The sequence below is a fragment of the Helianthus annuus genome, chromosome 8, assembly GCF_002127325.2.
Source record: "Helianthus annuus cultivar XRQ/B chromosome 8, HanXRQr2.0-SUNRISE, whole genome shotgun sequence".
Classification (NCBI taxonomy): domain Eukaryota; kingdom Viridiplantae; phylum Streptophyta; class Magnoliopsida; order Asterales; family Asteraceae; genus Helianthus; species Helianthus annuus.
Window position 1 is genome coordinate 69,287,941 of NC_035440.2, and position 20,536 is coordinate 69,308,476.

At 35.9% G+C, this 20,536-nt stretch overlaps 2 protein-coding genes across 2 annotated transcripts; one reads left to right on the forward strand and one right to left on the reverse strand.

Annotated features, from left to right (window-relative positions):
* Positions 1-7,876: 7,876 nt before the first annotated feature.
* Positions 7,877-19,406, reverse strand: LOC110873108. The gene is made up of 4 exons (XM_022122033.2): positions 19,246-19,406; positions 18,335-19,183; positions 13,157-13,240; positions 7,877-8,234 (listed from the first exon to the last, which is right to left on the reverse strand). Exons 1-4 carry the CDS (start codon positions 19,321-19,323, stop codon positions 8,091-8,093), a joined length of 1,155 nt encoding a protein of 384 aa, XP_021977725.1. The 5' UTR covers positions 19,324-19,406; the 3' UTR covers positions 7,877-8,090.
* LOC118481227 lies at positions 9,511-11,316 on the forward strand. The gene is made up of 2 exons (XM_035976598.1): positions 9,511-9,807; positions 9,900-11,316. The coding sequence occupies exon 2, from the start codon at positions 9,948-9,950 to the stop codon at positions 10,662-10,664; it is 717 nt and encodes a 238-aa protein (XP_035832491.1). The 5' UTR covers positions 9,511-9,807; positions 9,900-9,947; the 3' UTR covers positions 10,665-11,316.
* Positions 19,407-20,536: the final 1,130 nt, after the last annotated feature.

A 20,536-nucleotide genomic window follows, 5' to 3' on the forward strand; every position in this document is an offset into this window, starting at 1 on the left:
AAGTCCGTTGGTAACCAACCACCGTAGCTACTTGAACCTTGCTCACCACCGTTTCTAAACTCCCTGAATAATCCCTCTCTACTTGCACAAAAATCATTGCTTCTTACTTATTTTTTAATTTTATTTCTTATTTGTGATTCGATACTAAAAGTTGTGGCAGACCAATTACATGTATGTGTGTGAAATATTTGGAAGCCTTCACGATTCTGAGAGAATTAGCAGATGGCAGATGTCAGCAAAATAAACGTTGGTCATCCCTACATTCGGTGACGTGTAATTCAAAGTGAAAACGTGGCAGCCTACAAGAATAATACTTTATCACAAACACTCGTTGCTGGTCAAAAAAAGCACAAAGACTTGTAATCTAATTACCATGAACCTTTTTTTTTTAAGTTACACCCAAAAAAATGTATCTATATTTTAGTGAGTAAAGCTCACAGTTTATCACAAACACTCGTTGCTGGTCAATAAAAGCACAAAGACTTGTAGTCTGATTACCATGAACCTTTTTTTAAGTTTCACCCAAAAATGTATCTATATTTTAGTGTGTGTAAAGCTGATCACGTTTGAGAAAATTTTACAAACCATAAATATATTTACTTAACCTATTATTATCATCGGCTACTCAAAATCCAACAAAGTTACTACATATACATATAATTTTATTGTAGTTAGGCTATGGGTATGTGGTGGTGGATTGAATCATGGACTGCCATGAGGGACATGATTCTTGTGGTACACCGTCGCCTTTTCAAACCATGGTGGTTCGCATGGTTTAATCCATAGCAATCCATGATCCAAACGACCACCCCATACCCCTATAGCCTAACTATAATAAAGACATGATTCTTTTAGTATACCGTCCCCTTCTCAAACCATGGTGGTCTCTCTGTTTCAATTAATTAGGTGATTTTGATTGGTGAGGGATGATAGTAGGAGTCATGGTCCACACCATATAGGGTGGTGATATACGTTAAATTATACATGTTTAAGTCCCCTATTTTACTTCCGTTTTACGCGTTTTTGACCAAAACCTCGTCGTTTAGGTCTTAAAAAGCGTGCCAAAGACAAAGTTGGAGAAAAAAAAAAGAGGGATTTACAGGCATTTCGAATGGATTCTGCAGAAGTTACAGCTCATGCACGGTCGTGCGCCCCATCTGCACGACCGTGCACGACTTACGACACCGGAAGCAATGGGGTGCACAAGGCAGTGCAACTGGTTCCTCGGAGATGCACGACCGTGCGTCCATGTGCACTCCTGTGCACTACCTGAACCTTAAAGAAACTGTTACTTTTCAAGACCATGCACTACCGTGCACATCTGAGACCTTCCCGTCCAATCATCCACTGGTCTGGCCCACCTAAGCAATGACGTCACTCGACAATTGTTCGTGCAAGGGCGTGCACATAAAGTGCACAACCGTGCAGATATGAAAATTCATTATAAAACAGAGCATTCGCTACTGATCAAAGTATTGGGTAATTTTCTAAGGGTTCTGGGCAATTTCTGGAGTCCGAGAGCTGCCTGCTTTAGTCGATTTCAAGCCTCAAGATTGCAAGAAGCCTATCCATCATCCAATCCATCAAATCCTTGCTTGTTTATGGTTTGATTTCTTGTTCTTAACATGTCTTTTGAGCACAGTTTCAAGCATTGCAGCTGATGTTTATGTATTATTGTAATAACATTAAGATACTTGTTTCATGAACAATCTCTAGTTTGTAATCTTGTTTGTATGAAGCTTTAGCAACTTTTTCATGTTTGAATCTTGATGATCATATGGCAAACTTGTTTCATTGATGTTGGATTCTTGATTGTGGTTGTTTATCTTGGATGATTAATGAATGGTTAGTTAAGATATGTTGAAAAACTCCTTGATTAAGCATTTCTTAGTAAACTATTAACTTGTTAATGTGTTTACACCATGAAACTAGAAATGGGTATTGGTTTAATAAAAGATAAATCTGATTTTGATCAAGAATGTTTTCTTACACGTAAGGGCTTTAACGGGTTAGATGGTGTTATTGTGAGTTCTTGATATGGTTGATGATCTTTGTTTGGTAATTTTGGTTGAAATTGCTTTCTTAGTAAATTTATATTCAAGACTTGCAAAATAGAATAGTTTGTGATATGATCTACTTTATGCTTATTTTGGTGGTTATATTGTGATTCGGTATTGCTTTTCTTGATAACTGAGGTTAGAAAACTCTTAACGGATGACTAACTTGTTTTTAGAAGATTCGCATGAAAGTATATCAATAGCTCGCTAATGAATGATTTTAGGTGGTTAAAATGTGTTTATCGCGTTAACTTTCCGAAGGATTATCATGTTAGGATTCCCGAAAGGGATACTAATTGTTTTTATAATTGGAAGATTGATCAAGTGCTTTTATGACATGTCCGATGTAGATAACATGCTTAGGTTGTTTGCGAAACAAGATAATATATATTTTTGTATTTGGAGTCTATTATGTCTTAAATATAGTTTTAGATAATTTTAGTTAAAAATCAATTCACCTATCTTTTTACCGGTAAATAAATGACAACGATTTAGTACTTTTGCGTTCGCCCGCGTCCGTGGATCGATATCTGGTTCTTACCCATACTTTGCTACATATACGATAGGGTACACTTGGCCTTTTGTATGTGTTTTAATGTTAAGGCATAAATCATTTTTATAAATATTAAAACCAAGTTCATGTGTAAAGTTTATTGTAAAAATATGTATATATATACGCACACGTCAGGTGGTGAATTAGGTTGGTGGATGCGAGTGAGGTGACATTGGCTGATATAGATGGATGATTGAGGAAGAAAGTCTTGACGTGATCGACGACAGGGGATCAGAGATTAATAAAGATGGATGGGGAATTACCAGATTCAGTTTTTTTTTGTTGGATTTAATCAAAACTACGTAGTTTTGATGGGTTTCACATGTAAGTTACATTACATGCCTTAGAGCCCATATTCACTTTTCCCTTTTGTTATTAAATAAATGTGTAATCACGCAATAAGCATAATTGTCATAATCAATTATAACAAATCAGATTGAATGTGTAATCGCGTATCCTGTAAAAAATTAAGAATAAAGAAACTATAGCAATAGACTACTTAAATTAAAGAGAGTGAAATGTTCGTTAATACGATAAATTTGTTTAAAAAAACATTATCGTATGAAAAGATTATAGTCGTATGAAAATAATAGGAAAAGTGAGTTTATGAGTCAACAATATTGATTTTTCCTAAAATATTTTTGTCTTTGAATCTCTCTTACACTTCGTACGATTTAGCTGTCTTGTACAATAATCATCTCCTATTTATATATATAGATACTAAAATAACAGACAATTAAAAGTAAAGGGAGATTAAAAATTTAACGCATTTAAATGAATTTTAATCATTCCGTATAGTTTAAAGAGTTAACTTTCGCTTTGCTCCCTATGGTTTGGTCATTTTAACGGTTTTGTTCCAATAGTTTAAAAATAGTCATTTTCCTCCCCTGATATTTCAAGTTTGTCGTCAGTTTGCTCCCTGGCTCTAACTCAGTTAAAACGTTCAATTAAAAGTAGGGGTATTTCGATGGTTTACTCCTTGGCTCTAACTCAATTAAAACGTTTAGTTAAAACTCGTGGTAGTCATGGTCGGCATGTGGTAGTTGCAAGTGGTGGTGGATGGTTGTGGATGGTGGTGGCCGGTAGAAAGAGTGGTTAGAAAGATGGGGGATCAGAAAAGAATTACTTATATACATGTAAATAAACAAGTTATAGGTTTATTTAGGTGAAAAACTTACATGCCCTTGCTTTTATCTATAAAATTACTAAAATACCCTTCTAGTTATTGGATTTTTTTGGATGAAGTTAAAGACGGAGAGTAAAATGATGATAAATTAGAAAAATTAGGGAGGAAAATGGCTATTTACAAACTATTAGAGCAAAACCGTTAAGTGATCAAATTACGTGGAGTAAAATGGAAGTTAACTCTAGTTTAAAAATGAACATTGTCTTCAAGGGGAGGGGTGATGGGTGTCAACCAACTCGACTTTTTTACATGTCACACTGTCAAAGCATCTTGGGTATTGTCGGGTTTCGATTATACACGATTCACATAGAAAAATCAACTATGTGAATCGTGTATAACCGACAACACCCAAGATGTTTTGACATTGAGTCATGTGAAAAAGTCAACCGGTAAAAAATAATTGTTACCAATGACGGTATATAAAATAATTTAATTTATTAGCTTTACAACTTTTTAGCTATTAAAAAGTTAAATAAATATTAACTAAATCAACAAATAAAATCTACTAGTCTCGTAACTCATTACCCAAAAAAAAGGTTAAAACATTCATAATGCCCACCCATGCGTCAGGCACTCACCGGTCATAGCATTCAACCCTTTCAATTTTGTTTTTTACAGAATAAGGGGATTAGTGCATCTCCAACGGTTGGTTGAAAATGCGGTTGGTTGGAGATGCGGTCCGTCAAACAAACCAAGAAAAGCAGACAACATATCCGTTGGGGGAGGTGAGTTGGTATGGTCCGGTGCTGGGCTGGTCCGCTCAAGCGGACTCGTCCGGTGTGGTGTGGTTGGCCCCATGGTGGGGTCTTAAAAAATAAAATAAAAAAAAAACCAAAATTTTAATGTTTTTTTAATGCAATTTTATTTTTTTTAAATAAAAAATTAAACCTTATTAAATTATATAAAAAACTAGATTAGAACCCCGTGTATTACACGGGTTGAATAAAAGTAATTTATATACTAAGTAATAAAAAAGATTATATCTTAAAAAAAACATATGTATTACAGAGTTGAATTTACCCGTATATTACACGGATAAATAAATATAATGTAATTGGTTAAAACATGTAGTCATCATGATATAAACATAAAAATTGGACTTTGATATACTATTTGTTTATTATAACATTTTTATTTTATTTTTTATTTATTATAAGGTTAAATTGTTAAATAAATTTGAATGCCAAATGAATTATCATTAAACGTCAAGTTAATTATGAACGTCTAACTCTAGTTTTATATATCTTTGATATGAAATGTCAAGTTAATTAAGAACGTCTAACTCTAATTTTATATTATGTTAATATACATGTTATTTTGTTATATGTGATTATTAATGTATTTTATTGTTACTTGTATTTTCATTTATAGTTTTAATTAAAAAAATTATTTATACTTATTTTGTTATTACTTAAATATGTTCACTTATAATTTTAATTTAAAAAATAAGGTTATTTATGCTTATTTTGTGGTTACTTAAATAGGATTCTTGCAACATAGTATTAATTTTAGTATTGTGTAATAAAGCAAAGGCATGAGAAATTATAAATAAAAAATAAAAGGGTAAAAGATTACAAGAAGGTGAGGATGCATAATAATTTAAATTATTATTATGTAATAAGAAAGAGTGAAATCGAAAAAATTGTGATTCTATTTTCTTCTAAATCATCAACTAAAACAGGGAATTATTTTTTTTATTCTTAATTAAGTTGAACCATTATCATTGGTCCAATTCAATCTAACATTAAATCAAAATTACCTACTATTGTAAAATTAGGATATAATATCCGAAATTTTAATCATAATAGCCAAATATTTATTAGTGATAATTGATTTATTAAATTTGGTATATTAATAATAAATTTGTTTGACTAAATAGATTCTTGGATTAAAGGTGGGTGTATATATGATTTAGCCACATTTACATGTGTAAACATATAGTTGATAAATATTTGCCTATTAAAAAAATCATTATATGAGTTAAGAGTTTATCTATAATTAATTAGAAGAGATTAAACTAAAGTTATAATTATCTATAAGAGATAGCCTAATATGATGACAAGTGTCCCTAAAGTTGTTTCTTTTATTATATAGTATAGATATATAAAACAAAAAAAATTGCATAAACCTAATTAAACATTACACAAACCTAATTTTAATATTACACACATCTAGTTTTAATATTAAACGAACCTAAAATTAAACTATTACACAAACCTAATTAAACATATCATATTAAATGCCTAATTAAACATATAAAAGCCCTAATAATACCCATCCCAACTGAAAATGTTGCTCAATGGAGGTGACACACTACAATCACCATCATGAATGTCTGATCTATAATCTTAAGGTAAGCGTCCGAAGTCAGGAGTTGGAGGGGCTCATCGTGCACCGGTTATAGGTATTCCTCACTTGGGTCTGTTTCGTACCCTTCAGCCCAGCTGGGTACGACTTGTATTTGACGAAGGTTTGTGGGTGGAACAGTAACCGTTTGAATATATAGCCGTTAGAATAGCAATAGTCTGACAATAATAAATTATTTTTTATTATCAAATATTTAAACTTTAATAAACTGAAAAATATATTTTATTAATAAAAGAATTACAATTATTTTTTATACGATTTATAAATAAAATATATAAATTATAAATAGTTTAAATAAAAAAAAGTAGGTGATGAGGTGGATAATGAGGTGATGGTTTGAAATTGTTTATTGTTGGAGGAAAAATGGAGTTTTGAAATGGTGATGGTTTGGATGATGATGTAAGTGATATGCTTGCAGTGTGCATATATAATGTATATATGTGTGGGCGCTCGAGGGGCAAAAGTGAAATAGTACAAACTTTAACATTATTTTACTAATTTCGTGAAAATAACATTAAAAGCGGCAGATGGTTAATCATGCATCATGCGGTGGCGTTGATAGCTGAAAGACACGGAGGTACATGCATAATCGGTTTCTGTCCCGATGGTTTGAGTGTTATGTGCCTTAGGTCTAAGGCTTGATACAAAACTACAATCGAGCTGGGGGTGTCACTGGAAGCAGCATATCTATTCCTACGAGATAGAGGTAAGGTTGTCTACATCTACCCTTCTCAGACCCTGCCTTATCTTTGCTATTTGTGTGATTTACTGAGTATGATGATGATGATGTAAGCCCCACATCGGTTGAGAAGGAGAACGAAGCCTTCCGTATAAGGGGTGGAAACCTTCTCTATCAAGACGCGTTTTGCCTGGACGAGCAACTCGTCGGGTGAAAACAAAACCGTGAGTTCCTGGATGAGTAACCCATCGGGGGCAAAGCGGATAATATCTTGACACGGTTTACTTCGATTGTTACAATTCTGACTAGTCCGAAGTTTGGACCATGATCTTAGCTAATAACCCCAAAACAACGTTGTCCCCATGCCAGGCACCCCTTTTCCAGCCTATCCGGATTAGCTATGTTTTTTTTTTATTCATATATTTTACTTAAATGTTTAGATTGATTATTTTACTTAGAAACTTGATTCTTATATTTTACTTGAATGTTTTGATTGATTATTTTACTTAGAAACTTGAATTTGTAGTTTTTTTAATTTAAAACTTAATTACTAATTAAGTCATTTAGATTAAACTTGTTTAGATGTTTTTTTGCTATAATTACTTCTTGGTTGATTCAAGTTTGATTTTTCAAGTTTAGAAGAAACTGCGTATTACTTGTTGGTTTAATAACCTAAACTTGATTTTTGAATTGCGTTTCGTCTGGATTTGAATCGCGGTTTCTTATGGTATCTTATGTAAGGTTTATTTTTTTTCAATCGGATGGATATACATGTTGGGTTGTGTGGTGCTTCTATTTCATGGATTGATCTCAAAAAATTTGACAATCACATGATCTAAATTCTCAAGTTGTACCAAACATCACTTACTTTTGTTATTCACATTAGAATTCTTATAATTGATTTGCTTATTGATATAATTCTTTGGTAGGATGACCTCTTTGCTAAATAGTATGCCAAATCACATAACCTTCAACTGTTAATCTATGCTTTATATTTGTCTGGATTCTTCTGTGCTTGATGATGATGGAAAGGATAGGCCAAGACAAGTACTAAAATGAAAAGGTTGAACATAAAGTTAGGATCACGAATACATTTGTGCATGCATAAGTACTACTCACGGCTAGTCTTGTAACATCCTTTTAACAAAATAACCTCTGCTAAACTCGAATTTCTAAACATACAGCTGCTAATCTACAAATGCGTAACCACCTCAAACTTCTACTCTTCACAAGTCGCAATCCTAGTTTCTAGGCATATGGTTGCCGTTTCTCGCTTTCTACAACCGCATATGTCCCCACCAGCATTTCCAGCTCTTGCAATGCTCCAAAAGCTTCATAGTCAGGGTTGATGTATGGCCTTACGACACCCACGACTTCCTTAGCTTTTGATTGCTGAAACCGAAAAGACAACACATAAATATGACATCCTAAGAACAGGACATGTCTCAACACATTCAAATAAAAATTTCACCTAATAGTAACTAACCAAGTTTCTCGTGTCCCACTCGAAGTTTTTCATTTTCTTTAAATTCGTCCAACTTTCATAAGATATTCAATCTTATAAAATTACACCTTTTACAATTAATTAGTTTAAATGATACATATATGAATCATACTTGCTACTTAGTGTTTACTTTTTTTTTAATTTGCTTGACGAAGGAGGTAGTAGTGAAGAAAAAATTCACTAAAGAATTAGCAAGTTTCATAAATGTTCAGTTTAGGTCTAATCTCTGTGTCTGTTGTTAAAAGCGATCGCCTGGTCCGCCTAGGCGACCAAGACGACCAAACACCGCTTTTGTCTCCTAGATAAAATAAGCAACGTTTATTTTTTGTTAAAACCCTATCTTTTATAAACAGCCTAGATTTTATTTACAGCTAATTTTAAATATTTTAGAATCATATCTCATCAAATCTGTATATATCTTTAAAAGATATTTTGAGTTTCAAAAAGTTAAGAGATATATTATCTCTATATAATATTCATTCATGTTCTGTAAATAACAAATAAGTCGTATCGGCAGCATTCACAGTTCTGCTTTCTTTGCCGGCAAAAAAATACTATAGGTATGTGATTCTGTTAAAGAATTATTTATTTCATAATTCAGTTACATATTGATCCATGTGAACTATGCTACAGGCTATGACTTCTCAAGATGTTGGACCATCGGAGAGCAGGAAAACGGACCCTGGATGGAAATACAATCATCTGAGAAATCCTGATGATAAAAATGTGGTTTCATGCAACTACTGCAACAAGATTACAAAAGGTGGAATTTTTCGTGCTAAACTACACCAAATTGGAGGAAACAGAAACGTCAAGTCATGTACGAGGTGTCCACAGGAGGTTAAAGAGGAGTTGAAGGCGTATGTTTTGAGCCAAAAGGCCAAGAAAACAAATGACGGCTTGGGTGATTTGGCTGATGAACAGGAAGAGGATGAAGTAATAGAGATACCTGCTCATCAAAACAAGAGGCAGAAGACTAATGTGAAGGGGCATTAGATGTGATGTTTTCAAAAGGTATGATAGCTTATTTTTTATTTCAGTTAATTACATGTATATTAATTAAAACAGTGGTGTGTTAAATTATGTCTCGGTTAATTAAATCAATGGATTCTGTCTCAGATTGTATGTTAATTAAATGAATTTCAGTAGTGTTGTTATGGCTGTTTTGTTGTCTGTAATGGTTTTAAAAACAGGTAAAGGAAAACAAGTTCAAACAAGCATCAAGGATGCTTGTAATAAAGAGATCCGAGCCAAAACCATACAGTCCATTGCAGCGTTTTTCTACCAGGCTGGGGTTGCATTTAATGTGGCTAATATGGGCTGCTTTAAAGAGTTGCTCGTGGCTGTTGGGAACTACCGGCCGCATTTAAAGCCTCCATCATACCATGAGCTTCACGTTCCGTTACTAAAAAATGAGGTAGCAGGTTATTACCGACAATGAGAGCAACTTTAAGCTAGCAGGTTAATTTATTTTTTGATGTTTTCTATATATGATTACTCATCAAATTGCATCAACCTGTTTATAACAAATTATTTTACATGTCTTTTTGTAGGTAAAATGTTGATGGAAAAGCTATTTTACATGTCTTTTTGTAGGTAAAATGTTAATGGAAAAGCGGAAAAATCTATTTTGGACGCCATGTGCAACGCACTGCTTGGAACTAATGCTAGAAGATATGGGTAAGATTCCAGATGTGATAAAAACTATTGAAAAGACTATTTTCCTTGTTGGTTATATTTATAACCATAGTTATGTGTTGAACTTAACAAGGGAGTTTACTAAAAACAACGAGCTAACAAGGAGTGGAGTAACAAGGTTTGCAACCACGTTTCTTACGTTACTAAGCTTGCAAAAACAAAAATCTGCTTTTAGAAATATGTTTGCTAGCGAACAGTGGACGAAAAGTAAATGGGCTGAAGAACGTAAGGGTGCAAGAGCGAATGACATTGTTTTTACCCCAACTTTCTGGAACAATGTCCTATTCACTCTGAAAATCATGGGTCCTCTTGTTCGAGTGCTTAGAATCGTCGAAAACGAGAAAAAACCCGCGATGGGGTATGTGTACGAAGGTATGGAACGAGCAAAAACTGCAGTTGCAGCAGCTTTAGGAGGAGAAGATAACGAAGATTACATTGTTGTGTCGGGAATTATTGACAAGAGATGGAAATGCCAACTTCACCGTCCCTTGCACGCAGCGGGTTACTATCTTAACCCAGAGTTTTATTGCTACAATGTGGACATTGAAAGAGATAAAGAAGTGTCACTTGGACTACATGAATGTATTAACAGGCTTGTCCCTAACAAGGACACGTCTTAACCCAGAGTTTTATTGCTACAACGTGGACATTGAAAGAGATAAAGAAGTGTCCCTTGGACTACATGAATGTATTAACAGGCTTGTCCCTAACAAGGACACGCAAGATAAGATTAATGTTGAGTTGATTCATCGGGTGAACCAGTCTGGATTTTTGAGTCTAGAAACAGCGAAGCGACAACATGGTAAAATAGCACCTAGTAAGTTAACTGTTAACATACTTTTTACCTAGATTATTGACTTTATTTTTATATGTATAATGTGTTAAATTTGATTGTATGTAACAGCTGAATGGTGGAAGTTGTATGGGAAAGGCACTTCAAATTTGCAACAACTAGCTATTAGAGCGCTTAGTTTAACGTGCAGTTCATCCGGGTGTGAACGAAACTGGAGCACATTGACATGGCTCGATTTGAATGCTAAGTTATCTAATTGGGACAAAAACGATACTAGTGACCTAATTAGAACACTTTTAAAACTTGGTTACTATTCTAGGACATTTTCCCAACATTTAAGTATGAAGTTTGATTGAGCGTTTCTTGTATCTGATATTTATACGAATCTTTAACAGATCCATTCAAAAAATGGGAATTGTCTAGAGCATAAAAAACTGCATGATCTCGTGTATGTTAAATACAATAACATGCTAAAGAATAGACGCGATGTGGATGCGGCATATGATCCCATATCATTGAGTGACATTGATGATAGCAATGAGTGGTTAATAAGAAAGATGGGTGAAGATAGAGTTTTTAATGATGATGGAGATTTGGTTTGGGATATTGTAGGAGAAGCGAGCGGAGCAGGGGAGCGTATACATAATACAAGATCTTCACGGCCATCTGCTTCACAGCCGTCTGCTTCGAGGGCATCTGCTTCAAGGTCGTTTGCTTCAAGGCGTTCTACTTCAAGGCCTTCTAGTTCAAGAACATTGGTTGATGAAGATTCCGAAGAAGAACAAGAGGAAGAACAAGTGAATGCTGATGCTGGAAAAGACAAGGCAATTGTTGTGGATGACGACTCAGACTCCGATGATTTTTAAAGTTGAAGAACATTTGGTTTTGAATTTTATTTACTTTTTGAAGTCTGAACTTTATTGTTTTCAAGTTTTAACAGTTTTGGTTTTGGGATATTTTAACGCCCCGCTTGCGATATGCGCATATAACGTATATATGTGTGGGCCATCGGGGGGCAAAAGTGAAAGTGCACTAATTTTAACGTTATTTTACTAATTTCGTGAAAATAACGTTAAAAGCTGAGGACGGTTAATCATGCATCATGTGGTGGCGTTCATAGCTGAAAGACAAAAGGGTACATGCACTAATCGGTCTTTGTCCCGATTGTTAGAGTGTTATGTGCCTTATGTCCAAGGCTTGATGCAAAACTACTATTGAGCCGGGGGTCTGATGTCGCGCGTGATACGGAAACGAAGATCAAACACGTTGATTCAAAGAATACCCGTGTGTTCTTCCCCAACCCCCAAGATTCCACCCAAAAGGCACGGAATTTGAAGTGAAAAAATCAATTATGTCAAAATTCAAGTCTGATCATTCATATTACTAGAGGGACATATAAATAGAAACCGAAATTCGAAATGGGCCTCAAAAAGACAACGGGCCAAACACAAGCCCAAAAACAAAATGCACAAAATACTTCAAAAAACATAAAAATGTAAATAACTAATAGAAATAAGCGTTTTTTGGCCCGGACGATGACCCAAACCGCCGTAGGCCGTTTGCAGCAAGATGGAGCTCGTTCTCACATTCGTTTCGCCTAGTCGCACGCCTAAAACGGACCCCCGTAGCCCAAGTTAGAGCCATTTTAGTGAAGCCCCTTTTGTTACGCGGTCTTGGGCCTCCAAATACAAAATAGCCCGTTCCTCCACACTTGGGCCCGCATCAGGGTCTCACTGGAAGCGGCCTCTCTATTCCTACGGGGTCGAGGTAAGACTGTCTACATCTTATCCTCATCAGACCTTACCTTTGCTTTGCTATTGGTGGGATCTACCGAGTATGGTGATGATGATGATAATAATGTTGGTTTATTTTAAGGTTTATGATATTTGAAAACTTTTGGAATTTGAGGATTTGGCTTTTTTCGGTTCATAACTTTGTTTTTTTAATGTTTTTATTTGATTGCGCTTTTTTTCTCAGTCCCTCGCTTTTTTGCGCTTCTCACCTAGGCGAGAGGCGGGCCCTATGCGCCTAGCGCATTTGATAACTATGGGTCAAATAAAATAAAAAGAAAATGTAATTACCAAATAGTAACCAAGATTCATATATGTTCCATTTAGGTCACTTGACTTTTAAAAACATTTAACTCTCATAAAAAATATTCAAGAGATTGGAACACATATTGAAAGTTGAGTGACTTTAGAGGAACAAAAAACCTGAGTGACTTCAATGGAACACTTGAGAAACTTGGTTACTATTGTTTGAAGTTTTCCCTTCAAAAAACTAGTAACTAAACTTAAAACCAAGAGATGGAGAACATACTAAATGTTCATATTTCAACTTCAATTCTTGGTACGCTACAAGCTGATGTGGATCTGTCACTATGACTGCGGTCCCTGGTCCAACCTAGAGTTCAAAAAGAAAATTTCATGTTAGCCGTCCAACAGATGTTAAAACTGCCCAAAGATGATAATAAATACATAAGGTATGGATCAATTTCATAACAACCTCACTCAGTTAGTGTGGTTAACAACTAACTTAGCCTTGTCGGGCGCAATTTCATTACTTCATCCAATCACAGCACACCATATGTCAAAAGATCATATGCCGACATGGGCACATTGTGAAATGTGTTCTTTGGTATGTGATTAGTAACTCAAGCATATAGCATATTTGATTAATTCACATAACTATTAAATCTATGCAGTTAATATTGATGAGATATCGGTTATATCGGTCCCTTAGTAAAATATCGGTCAAAATATCGGTACCGATATTATCGGCGATATTGACTGATATAACCGATATATCACCGATATTTGACCGATATAACCGATATATCACTGATATATCACTGAATTATTGGTGTTAAATTGCTATATATATAAATTCTGCATTATATTAAAATTACCGATATCTCACCGAGATAACCTCTATTTCAAATATCGGTCCTTTACCGATATCCGATATTTTACCGCATTAACTGCATAGCTATTAAATATAAATGGTAACTTAAATATATACTAAATACAGTGCTAAAAAAATCTTAGGAACATCTTAAAAACAAGTCCATTACTAAATACAATACTTAGTTGATCTTATTATCTTCCTATCTTCCTAACCTATACTAATAAATAAGTAAATTGGGTGCTATATGGCCTCTTCCTAGGGTATCCACCTAGGATTTTTCCACTTGTCACCACCACATTCATTCTCGACTTTTCCGTTTAAAACTATGTTGTCAAAGGCGCAAGGCGCACTCAAGGCGCATAGTGGTCGCCCGGAGCCTAGGCGCAAGGCGCTTAAAAAGCGAGGGCTTTTTTAAGTGAGGCGCATAGTATATTAATACCATTTTTAGGGGTTTTAGACATGTTTTAGACTTATTTAGGGCTAGTTTAATAATAAGCATCAACAGTTATTACATTAATACTATTTTACAAATATAATAAAATCTAATATATGTATATAAGAAAAATAAAAGTTGTTAAAAAATAAGAAAATAAATTCCAAACAAGTCAAAATTCTTAAGTTAATAATAATAAATTATAGCAAAACAATAGTGTTATTGATATTAGTAGTTTTAAGCAAGGAATCGTAGGTATAATGTGTCAGTAGCAAAGTAAAAGGAAAACTAAATATACCAAAAATAAGAAAAGGAAACCTAAATGTCAGTAGCAAAAGTAAAAGGAAAACCAAATATACCAAAAATAAGAAAAGGAAACCTAAATAATAAAATCCTAAAAGGGGAACAGCAAGAAAAAACGCTGCTCTTGTAAAATAGAAGAACTTGAGAAGAAAAAACGAAGACGGCAGTGATTGTTGCAGTTCACAGGTTTATCACTTCTCTTTTATCTTCTTTATTGCGCCTGAGCCACGCTTTTTCTCGCCTGCGCTTGGCTCTGGGCGCTCGCCTGAGCAGCGCTTTTACACAAAAAGCCCAAAATCTCGCCTGAGCAACCACCAGGCGCTATTCATGGTTTTAAAAAACGGTTGAGGCGTGCGCCTCGAGGCGCGCCTCAAGGCGAAACGGCCAAAAAACGATTCTGAGGCGCGCCTCAGGGGGTTTCTACTGTTTGTGCGCCTCAGAGGGGCTGAGGCGCTAAAAAGGCTGCGCCTCAAGTGCGCCTCAGGCAGTGGCGGACCCAGGATTTTATTTCAATGGGGTCCATTTTCGGGTCGGTCCTCGTTCGGGTCGAGTTAAAGTGAGGTTTGAACTAGATTTTAAAAAAAAATAAGAAAAATGGGCTTATCAAGGATTGAACCCATGACCTCTTGGTGGAAAAGAGGAAGATTTACCACTACACCAGCTTTCTTTTTATTTCTATGGTGTCCACCTAATTGTATTTATGGGGTCCATATACAATTTAATATACCGAATCTACTATTTTTTTTTTAAAGATTGGGGTCCGGGGACCCCGGTGGCACCAATGTGGGTCCGCCCCTGGCCTCAGGGGTTTTAGATATTTGTTTTTGATGTTTATGCGTTTTTGTGTCAGTTGCAAGCAATTTATGTCTTTTTTATGGGTGTTTTTGATTATTTTGATGACTTTGATGATGAATTTAGTTAGTATTACTATTTTTATAAGATATATAATATTTATATTTATTTTTTAATTTCGCCTCGGGCTTACGCCTTGGTTCGCCTCGAGGCTTACGCCTCATGAGGCGAAGTGAAAACGCCTCGAAACTCGTTTCCGTTTTTTTAAACCTTGGCGCTATTGCCCCACCTCGCTGCGCCTGAGCGCCTAGGCGCGCGCCTCACGCGCTTTTGACAACATAGGTTTAAAATATTCTTAATTTTCATCTAACAAGTATAATTTAAGTCAAACTTCCAAAAATAAATAAAAAATTTCAAAATTCATTTTCACTAAATATCTATGAAAATTCAATCATGTCAAACTTTTCATTTTTGATAAAGAATTCAAAATTTTCACTTCTTATAGTCAAACATGCATTCAATTCTAATCAATAAATAACAATTTAGATATCGAGTGGACACCGACATAATCCATAAAATTTTGCATTTTTAAAAAAGAGTAAATAAACTTTTTTTTACTTAAAAGCATGGTTTTAAAAAACGTTTGAGGCGTGCGCCTCAAGGCGCGCCTCGAGGCGAAACGGCCAAAAAACGAGTCTGCGCCTCATGGTGTTTTTAATGTATATGCGCCTCAGAGGGGCTCAGGGGATTTTGATAGCTGTTTTTGATGTTTTTGACTTTTTGTGTCAATTTCAAGCATTTCATGTCTTTTTTAAGTGTGTTTTTGATGATTTTGATGAATATGATGATGAAACTAGTTAGTATTATAATTTTTATAATATATATAATTTTTATATTTATTTATTAATACAGCCTCGGCCTTACGCTTCATTTCGCCTCGAGGCTTACGCCTCGTGAGGCAAAGGGAAAACGCCTCGAAACTCGTTTCCGTTCTTTTAAACCTTGCTTAAAAAGCTTCTATTTAAGTCTCTAAATATCACCAAGTTCAAAATTATGTTTGTTAAATTATTGAAAAATATAGAAGGATAATGATAATAATGGGTTTTTTTTTTTTTTGATTTATTGAAAAAAAAATGTTTTAAACATTTTTCCTTAACAAAGTTTATAACTTATTAGACGAGAATTATGCATGTGATTGTGTTTCCATATATTCATGATTGTATTATATTTAGGTTATGATTATTGTTTCCATGTTTAGTGCTAGGCTTCAATCCCTATATAAAGGGATCCTTTGTAATCTTATTATTCATTCAGTAAATACAATTCATAACCACTTTTATAACTGTCACGTCAAAGTTCATTACTTTAAAGACATATCGTGGCGATTGTATGTGTTAAAATATCATATTATATTATTCAGCCCGTGTAGTACACAGGGTTTATTCAACCCGTGCAATACATGGGTTTTATAAAGACATAATTTTTTTTATTACTAAGTACATAACTAATAACATTACATTTATTAAAGTTGTGTAACACTACTAACCTAGTTCTTACTAAAATTATACAAAAAATAGTTTTAATTAAAATAATAATTTTGGGCAGGCATGCGTGCATGAACTAGTTTACTTTAATAGATAAAACAAAATACTAACAATTTGTTTAAAAAGTTGAAATTAATCAGTATCTATAAACATATATGATATAACCCATATAATGGATTTTCGTGTTACAATATAGCATGAATCAGAACAAACCCATATCTGGAATCACATTCGGTATCAACACTGGAGTTGCCCCTCCCCCTTAAAGAAGATAATATCTCTATACCGTAAAATAAAACACTTTTATCACAAAAACACCTCTATCACACACACAAGTATACAGATAAACAATCCCATAAATTATTGCATGTCTTACTAGTTACCAGTTACCACAATCTCATAAAGTTGAGCTTAAGGTTTAAACTGGCAGGTAAACTATAAGATTCATGAAGCGTGAAGTGCGAAACCATTTTAATAACCATGATTTTATCAATTTTTTCAATAGAACGAACCCGAAATAACAATTGATATAAATGCTTCTAAACCGATGTGCAATCCAGATTTTGTACAAGTTAGCATTCTTCCCTCGTTGACTAAATCAATATTTGGGACAAAAAGTAAAGTTCCTAAATCCACCACACGGTAGCTCCACAGATTAGATAGGCTCAGAAAGACCAAAAGTAACCCCTTATGCTACGGAATGACCTAAGGGGACAGGGGGCGGTCCCGTTGAACTTCCGTGATGGCAAATTCAACGCGTGGTAAACAAAATATTCCCACCGCCACCATAAGTTTATAACGCGAGGAACATGCTGCAAAATATAACGCGTGATGGCCAGATTTTGTGAGAGGAATTGTTGGTTGGGGGGGAAATTGTTGGGTGTGATAGTGAGTGATGACCATTGCCACTAAAAAAGGTTGTGAGTGATGAAAAAATGGTTGATGACATGGCGGAACTTGATTGGATATCGTGAGTGATGGAATTCTATCACTAGTGACCACCCCCACCCCCTAATACATATCAAAGTGGCCCAACCTAAAAATACATTATGAGAACACTTATAATGTATAGGCTATAAGCTACATCTGACAAGAATGGAATAAGATTTAAGAATAATAAATGAGATGTGAAATGAAATGATGTAGTAGTACATAAGCATTTTATTTAGTATGGAAAATAACTTAACACTTTTATATCAACTTCCAATCCAATGATATTACTAAAGATCTTTTAAACATTCAAGTGTTGTTAGCTAAGAATCTATTTGGTGTGTATTTCCTCGGAATAACAAACGTGAGCACGTTGACGATACTTAAGACATGTGGGATGTTCACTAATTCTACTCGGCACAAGCGTTTGCCATACTTAAGACACTAAAACCACCCTACTTTATAGTGCTAAATAATGGAACTTTTTAACTGCAGTGTTGAATGGATCGCAAGTATTATAAGAGACCTCATTCATTTAGTAATAATGCATTCAATTAACTAATAAAGAGTGCATGATTGAAAAATTACCTTGCTTGGTGAACCAAAGGAGTTCCTGAACTTGTTCTTGGGAGGGCGACCTCTGCCTCTTGAAACCGAACCACTCCGGGCATCACCAGACACAGCCCTCTTAGGCCTTCCTCTCGGACTGGCAACATTACCGGACAACGGCACAGTCACAATCCCTCCAATTCTCTTCGGCCTACCCCTCTTTGACACCCCACCATTAACCCTGGAAATCGACAACAATTTCGGCCTACCCCGTTTACGCCTTCCTTCAGAACCACCAACAGAGGCAGTGCCACCAGATGCATTAGCACTCTTTGGCGGCCGACCTCTACCCCTCTTTGCGGAAACCAACGCATTCTCACGAGGCGCGTCATCCGCCAAACCCAACGAGGCAAAGATAGGCGGTTCAGCATAGTTTCCTTCCGACTCACCCTGACCCAAATGGGTTTGGGTTTGGGTTTCGAACTGTGGCGGATAAGGCTGGATCTCGGGCGGTTGCTGTTCATCGGGCACCTGATACCCAAAATCGTGTCTGGGTTTAGGAGGACGACCGGGTTTTCTTCTGGGAGTTACCGTGGCAGAAGCGGAGTTTACAAAGCCTTCATCAGTAGCTGTAATGGTATAGTCAGTGAAATGATTATCCATAACGGTTGTGGGCGGTTGAAAGGGGACAGATCTAGGCGGTGGAAGGGCGTACGAGTGTTTGATCATAATGAGTTGACCCTCGTTCTTCATTCGCTTGAGATGGTGGGTGAGCAAGTTGGGATGGGTGGGGGGTAAATTGGAGTACTCTCGTTCGATGTATTTAGCTATGGCTTGCCTGCTGGACCCGTCTTTGTCGTCTAGAGCAGCAATTGCAGCCATTATCATCTGTAAACATGAGTCAGTGAATTGAAAGGAAAGTGTAATAAGAGCAGATGAGATGGTGTTACCTCGGGATAAGGTGGGTGGGCGCTGTTACCGGAGAAGGGGGGAGTTGCGTGGTGTTCCGGTGGGGCGAAGGACTCCATGGCTTTCGTTTGTTTGATTCGGATGAGGATGAAAGATGCGAAGTGGATGATGGACGGAGCTTTATTTTGGGCATATATGATATGATGACATTTCTAATTTGTAATTTTGTTTGCATTGAATTTTTAAGTGTTTTCAACTTATCCATTAACCCTTTCCTACCATTTTTATCCCATTCATGAATCTTAGATCAATCTACAAATTGGTTTTTCCATTTCGGTGGAAACTCAGTTTTAATTCTCGATTGGGCCATTCTTTAGAGAAATATGGTTGAAGGGACCAATCGGAGCTTTAATTTTGGGTTCGAACAGGCGAGGGTTTACGGATTTCATCTGGTTCCTGCGCATCGGAGAGGCACGGTCTCTTGGCGGTTGAGGAGTCGACCTTAGACATAGTCCCGAACAGGGTGGGTTTACACGTGAAAGGGTATGGTACCAAATCTCGCGCCAAACCGGCCGCGAGTGACCATCACCCAGCTCGAGTACTCCCATCAACAAGAACTTATCTGCGTCCATGCGGGCACGCGCGAACGCAGTTGACTGTTCCAATCGGTCTAGTGATGAGAAGACTTACCTTGTGTATGGAAACGGTTGTTTTCGTCACGACAAGGGATGCGGTAGCAACCGCGATTGCCACACATAGCGATGCGGCCCAGCACCCCCACTCCATCCTCCTTGTTACGAGTCACGGTGTGTTTCCTTGTGCAGGAGATAGGTTAGTGGACGATCCAGCCACCGATCCTCGGAAAGAAGGGACTAACCCTACTTGACGAGACCAGTGAATTAACCTCCCCGGTTAACCACTATTTCATCATTGGCGCCCACCGCTACTCTTAGCACTTTTTTGTAAGAGCCTTAGTTCGTTTCTACGATTTACGTAAAATATCGACTATAATTGTGTTTATAGGATACGGGTTTGTCAAAATGTTTAGGAATTTAAACTGTTCAACTTATAATACAAAATATTCGTCGATTAAAACGAGACGACGAATTGTATCGCGGAAGCTTGTATCTTGTTCGTGTTCGGTCCTTCAACTAGCTTGATCGTCATCCGGCATCTCAAGATATATCTACATTTCATAAACCACGAAATGAGTTAATAATCTGTAGTTTATAAGTGTTTAAATCAAGCCCGATAATCAAAACGGGCAAAAACAAAGCTTTTGCCAGTTATTGAGTCTCTCGCGGGGCGCGAGAGACAACACTCTTTCTCTCG

Bases quoted from the DNA above. Each gene is read 5' to 3' on its own strand.
- LOC118481227 (XM_035976598.1), top strand. From the start codon at position 9,948: ATGTTAATGGAAAAGCGGAAAAATCTATTTTGGACGCCATGTGCAACG.
- LOC110873108 (XM_022122033.2), bottom strand. From the start codon at position 19,323: ATGGAGTCCTTCGCCCCACCGGAACACCACGCAACTCCCCCCTTCTCC. The intron at 19,184-19,245 runs GTAACACCATCT...TCATGTTTACAG, and splicing joins CCCACCCACCTTATCCCGAG to ATGATAATGGCTGCAATTGC. The intron at 8,235-13,156 runs GTATGTTCTCCA...TTTCGGTTTCAG, and splicing joins AGTTGAAATATGAACATTTA to CAATCAAAAGCTAAGGAAGT.